The sequence below is a fragment of the Asparagus officinalis genome, chromosome 1 (genome assembly GCF_001876935.1).
Source record: "Asparagus officinalis chromosome 1, Aspof.V1, whole genome shotgun sequence".
Lineage (NCBI taxonomy): Eukaryota > Viridiplantae > Streptophyta > Magnoliopsida > Asparagales > Asparagaceae > Asparagus > Asparagus officinalis.
In genome coordinates this window covers 111,061,842-111,068,238 of record NC_033794.1, presented here as the reverse complement: position 1 = coordinate 111,068,238, position 6,397 = coordinate 111,061,842, and the positions used below count along the sequence as shown (strand labels likewise).

General features: G+C 45.1%; 1 protein-coding gene across 1 annotated transcript in view; it reads left to right on the top strand.

Moving 5' to 3' along the window:
• Window positions 4,984-6,397, top strand: part of LOC109839356 (UDP-glycosyltransferase 73B4-like) — a 1,783-nt gene continuing 369 nt past the window's right edge. The window contains 3 exon segments of the mRNA XM_020407788.1: window positions 4,984-5,636; window positions 5,883-5,968; window positions 5,970-6,397. The exon segment at window positions 5,970-6,397 is cut by the window's right edge and continues 4 nt beyond it. Of these exon segments, the coding sequence (XP_020263377.1) occupies window positions 5,114-5,636; window positions 5,883-5,968; window positions 5,970-6,397 (1,037 nt within the window). The 5' untranslated portion in view covers window positions 4,984-5,113.

Here is a 6,397-nt window from a genome sequence, read left to right as displayed (position 1 = left end):
AGCGAAATCAGTAGCTCTTCTCGAGATTAAGACAAAGCCTAATCTCAAGGAATGGACGTACAGGCTTCGGATCCTTCGAATAGCTTCTCCTTTGTACCGAAGTTCGCCGGGATCTCGTTAGTCTTCGCTAAAATTTCATGCTCCTTGACTCCTCAATCCAGCAGCACCTCGTCCTCTTGATAAAATTACAGATCTCGAAAATGGAGACCTTAGGCTGATATTTATAGGCCTCGGGTGCGGTTATTTGGATGAGAACAAGTGATTTGGCTCTATCTCCAGTTAACAATAGCCTAACCACGTTTGGGGATGATATCAAGTCAGTTAGGAACCCCTGGAACAGATAAAACCTGCGAAAACCGCTTTAAAACCGCCAAAACGTGTATTGGGCCCCGAACTGGGCGACGCGGGTTAGATAGATCCGACCCGCGCTTGCACGGGTCGGTCACATCCGACCCGCGCTTGCGCGGGTCGGACTCAACTGACCCGCGCAAGCACGGGTCGGATCTGACGCGGGGTCGGACAGATCCGACCCGTGCTTGCGCGGGTCGGTCTGTTCCGTCCTGCGCTAGCGCGGGTCCGTCGTTTCTGTCGAACTTCTTCTTCCGGGACTTGTTCTTTTGTCATTTCGCTTGTGTGGTCGACTTGTTGACTTGTACGCTTCGTTACGGTCCTGACCGTCGAACGCGCGTTGGCTGACGCGCGCGTGTTGGCTGACACGTGCGAGCTGATTAACGCGCGCGTGTTGGTCGACGCGCATGAACTGGTTGATGTGCGCGTGTTGACCGACACACACGAACTGATTGACGCACGCGTGTTGACCGACACGCACGAGCTGATTGACGAGCGCGTGTTAACCGACGCGCACGAGCTGATTGACCAGCGCATGTTGACCGACGCGCACGAGCTGATTGACGCGCGTGTGTTGACTGACGCGCACGAACTGATTAACGAGAGCGTGTTGACCGACGCACACGAGCTGATTGACGAGCACGTGTTGACCGACACGCACGAGCTGATTGACGAGCGCGTGTTGACCGACGCGCACGAATTGATTGACGCGCGCGTGTTGACCGACGGGCGCGAACTGATTGACGCGCGCGTGTTGACTGAGTGAGCCTTCTTGACTCGTCCAGTCTTTGTTTTGAGTTGCATGCGTGGACTTATAGGCAATTTTAGACGTCTACAAAGTTTAAGGGAGAATGTTGAAAATAAATTTGATTGAATTACCTTGGGATTTGAGAAGATCATTTAGTTGTTTGAGGAGTCAAATACATGAATATGTAGATGCATGAATTTTTAGATGCATAAATGTTGTTGGGAAATTCAAGAATCTTTGTTAGGAAATCTACGAGTCATTGTAGTAGTATATATATGTGTGGTTTGTAAGTTGAAAGTAGTCAAGAAAAGAAGAAAACAATTAATAGAATAATTTTATCATCATCCAAAATTTTTATCCTGGGCAAAATATTGTTATCAATGGGTACCTCAGGTGCTAATTCTGAATCACAAGTCAATAGGATATTTCATGATGCATTGTGGATGGAATTCAAGCCTGGAGGTGATGAACGTCGGGAAGCTGATGGTGATGTGGCCGATGTTTGCAGAATAGTTTTTGAATGAGAGGTTGATCGTTGACGTGTTGGGGATCGGAGTGGGAGTTGGGGGTAAAGGAAAACCGGAGTATGCTGGAGGAGAGGGAGGGGAGGAGGTGGAAGAAATGAGGCGGTGGGCGGCATAGGTCAGGGAGAGGGCAAGGGCGACGGTGGAGGAGGGAGGGTCGTCTTGTGCCCAGGTGGGGAATTTGACGAAGGTGTTGATGAATAGGTTGAAGCGGCAAATTTGAAGCACGAGCGTGGCTTGCCTCAAATTGGGGGGGGGGAAGGCTGTTTCGTTGATTCTACGTAATGTAAAACAATATTTTGCTTAAATTTGGACAAATAAAAAAGTTTTTGGATTCTATCGTAAGACACTAATTTTAGTTATAATTGACAGGAATCCTCCTCCTCCTCCTCCTCCTCATCATCATCTTCTTTGGTAATACAAGCAGGCGGGTAGGCACATGCATGCAAGCAAGTAAGAAAAGAAAAGTTACTTCCTAAGCAAGGGAGTTCAACATCTAAATGATCACCGAATACATGGCTACTAACACCTCGTTTGGTAGCGCGAATCGGATCAAGGGAGAACGAAATGAAGCAAGGAATTGAATGAGATAGATGTGAGAATGAAGAAGAAGTGAGAACGTGCATTTTAGCATCCAACATGATAGTGTATTTGGCAGGCATACATGAATGAGAGGTGGGAATGAGCATTACATTCTCGCTCATTCCCACACACCAAATGAGACTTAAGAGAACTGGGGGTGCCCTTGAAGGAGAACTAGCTTCGGATGATCCATCAGTGTTCATTTTCACCCATCCGTCGGGAGGTTAATTTATTCCAAGAAATCCAACTCTCCACCCAATTCCTTGAAATACTTGTAGATGCAAAGGCCCGAGCTAGAGACGGGCTTCGCATGAGGAATTAATCACAGCCCTTGGAGGCATGTAGGAGGTTCAGTTTGATCGTCCCCAACAAAGCAAGAACGCTGAGTCCAAATGAACCAAATAATTGTGCAAGAAATCGTCTGCCGCTCAGTATGCCAGCCCTTGATGGGCTCCTTATGCTGTAGGCTCACCTTTAGCCGTTCACAAAATGGCAAGGGATAAAACAAAGTTCTATCAAAATAATTCTCAAAGTTTTGCCAAATGCTATTAATAGCACGAGCACAAATGTAAGTCAAGGCATTACCGTAACGATTAGACATAGAATGGATTTTAATAGTATGTTTTTTGTGCGAGGAACCTACCATTAGCATCGGATTTGGATCCTCTTCACTACAAAAAAGTAGCGGAGAAAACACTACTTTTAATCTCAAACATTGATTATTTAGTAGGCGGTTATGATACAATCTAAATCTAACACTTATCATACCCCCGTGTATTGCACTCATTACTAATGGATCTGAATCCATTAGTACCAGCCAAGTAAACTTCGGGGCCTAGGGTCCCCATTTCGCGGTTCAGATCCAATTGGATTGCTGCGATGCCTGATAATCAGAAATTAGGGATAGGCATAATGCCACAAAACAAGGATCGACCTTGTCCTATAAAGCCAAGACCCTGAGCTCCAACCACTACGACATGTATTTTTAGTAGTACATTGATACCAGGGTCTAATGGATAGGAGAAACGCAACTTGAGAGTGAATTTCTTATGATTCTTTTATCCTTAGAGAGAGAGAGAACATTATCTTTTTAATTAATAAATAGGATTTTCTAGATACTACTCCCTCAAATCATGGAAATTGCTGTTAAATCCTTCAAATCTTAAGTTATTTTGGAATTTACCCCTCAAATCATTGAAATAGTTCTTAGGTCCCCAAATTCTTAAGTTATTTTGAAATTAGTCCCTCAAGTCAAGAGTAGAAGTAGCAATTAGGAGGATTAATCGGAAACAACTTACGAGAATTTGGAACCTAATAGCAATTTTGATGATTTAACTATCTAATTTTCCTTTAATTGCTACTTCCAAGCTTAATTTGAGGGGCTAGCCTCAAAGTAACCTTAGTATTGGAGGAATCAATAGCAAATTCAACGTTTGAGGGAGTACTTTCAAATAACCTTGGAATTAGGGGACTTAGTAGCAATTTCCATGATTTGAGGGGCTTGTTTCAAAATATGGAAAATGCAAGGGACTAATATTGGAAAAACCCAAAAAAAATATATACTGAATGTAAAAGAACCAGAAGATGTTCAATTAGGACGTCTATATGCATAGAACAATTGGGGGTTATCCGCAGCTGAGCGATAGTATGAAAGGTCTATCTGCTGTTATAAGGCTAAAAGAGAATAGGAATGATCAAGCTTTCCTTTTCTCCTCTATTTTACCGGCAAGCATTGCATAATGTTTTTAAAACGAACTGATCGCAGAAAGGGGCGAAGCCTGAATCTAACTTCTTCCACTTTTTGGAGCTGATCCTACCTCACTCAAAATTGGGCCAGACCCAATTCTATCCTAAACCAAATCTAGAATGGACTAGAGTTAGGGTGGTCTAGACTAGAATTTGTTTGGTGGCTAAATTTGTTATGCAAAACTAGCGAGTCTCTATTTAGCTGGCTGGATTACCTTTGTGGTAATCCATCCTTTTTCTAAAAAAAAAAAAAAAAAGCTAGCGAGTCTCATCTAGTTTATGCCAAATACAAAAACACCCCACGTACGCTGGGTCGGATTTAGTCCGGACCGGTTTTAAGGGTCTACAAACACACCGTTGCTTGTCCAAATAGAGTTATACTTTATAAGTTGTCACTGTTATAAAACTAAGCCAGGTTTGAACTTGTTCTAGTTTTAGAGTGTTTTGTTCATTCGTAAAAAGTGGGTTAGAAGTGACCCTTTTCACGTTAATTTAATTTTGGGCCTTTAAACTGATTTAGCTATGAACTCATGGGGAAGTCGGTTCACAACTAAACCAGTTCTCATCCAAACTAGTTTAGGGATTAAATGTGTGTTAGCCTCAATGAGTTGCCAAACGCATCATTAGGATCGAAAATTACTTAAACCGGCTTCTCATCAGAATCTTATTCTTGATAAACTATAATTAAAGTAACAATCTCTCCATTGTGTTTGTTACTCATTTCTCAACTGTACCACATCGCGTTAGAAAACAGTTCACGAATGCGAGAAGTATTATTTATACACGCTTCTCATTACTAGAAGATGCTCGAATATCAGCCCAAAATTACCTAGACTCAAATAATTAATTCATAAGCAGCCAATGATTGGTCCTACCAAGTTCTAGACGATCGAAGAGTGCTCGTAGACTTGGACTCCCGGACACAAGTACTATATTTTGTTTGTCATTTTCTCCTAATAAACAATGAGAATCTAAATTGTTAACGTTACTCAAAAATTACACACAATCAATGATCTAATTCACGCACAATTCATTCTCTCTGTATATATATAAGCCTCACCTTCTCCTTATTCTTCACCAAATTAAATCATAGTCTGAACTTGAATCTGAAAATTTTCATATTTTTTTGTTCTGATCGTAATTTCAGTGAATTCTTTCAGTAGTTATGGGCTCCGAAAGTTACAGTGATCTCCACATCCTCTTCTTCCCTTTAATGGCCCAAGGCCACATGCTTCCGATGGCCGACATAGCGAAGATCTTCGCGGCCCGAGGGGTGAGGACCACCATCCTCACCACCCCGGCCAACTCCCCTCTCATCCGACCGTCCATCGACCGTGCCAAGAACCACATCCACCTCCACATTATCCCCTTCCCTTTGGTGGCGGGCCTACCGGAAGGGTGCGAGAACCTCTCGTGGGTCCCACACGCCGATATGGCCGCACAATTCTCGAGGGCGTCGGCCTTCTTCGGGAACCGTTCGCGGAGTCCTCGGAGACCTACGACCCGAGCTGGCGTCGTGACGGACATGTTCCTCCGTGACCCTACGATGTCGGCGGCTGAGCTAGGCATAGCCGCGCGTCGTGTTCCACGGGATGAACCTCTTTTCGCTATGCGTGTTTCGATAGCCACGACCCACAAGCCGTTAGAGAATCTTTTCCCCGAGGACGTACGAGTCCTCACAGTCCCAGGTCTTCCCTCATGACCATCAGGTTTGCTTAAATCCCAAGTTCCAGATCCAGAGGCCCGGTAGCTCGAGAATCGGAGTTCTTTCGAACGGGTGCATAGGAGTCTGATGCGAAGAGCTACGGGCGTGGTATGATACAGCCTTCCTCGAGTTTTGGAGCCTGACTAGTCCCGACATTATCCGGAAGATCGCCGAAGAAAAGCTTGGCATCAATGGCCCCGGTCGCGGCTGTGCAACAACGATAACGCAGCCGATAATGCTTATCGCAAAGAGGGCGACCAAACCGCTTCAACAGCCACCAAGTGCTTGGATTGGCTCGACAGCAAGAGCCCCCGGCTCCGTTGTTTACGTTTGTTTCGGTAGCATGAGCGATTTCTTTCGCTGCTCAGCTTCGAGGAGGATCGCCGCTGGCCTCGCACGCAATCGGAACATCCTTTCATTTGGTCGTGAGAACACGGGCGAGGAAAGAGTCAATATCCCAGAAGGCTTAGAGGAAAGGACCGAAGGGAAAGGCCTGATCATAAAAGGATGGGCACCTCAAATACCGATACTGAACCACAGGGCAACAGGAGGATTCCTGACACACTGCGGATGGAATTCAAGTTTAGAAGGGATCAGCGCAGGCCTGCCCCTTATCACATGGCCTCTATTTGCGGAGCAATTCTATAATGAGAAACTAATCGTGGATGTGCTAGATATCGGGGTTCCGGTTGGGGTGAAGAAGTGCACGCCCAAACCTGAAGAGCGGGAGGTCCTGGAGGCGGC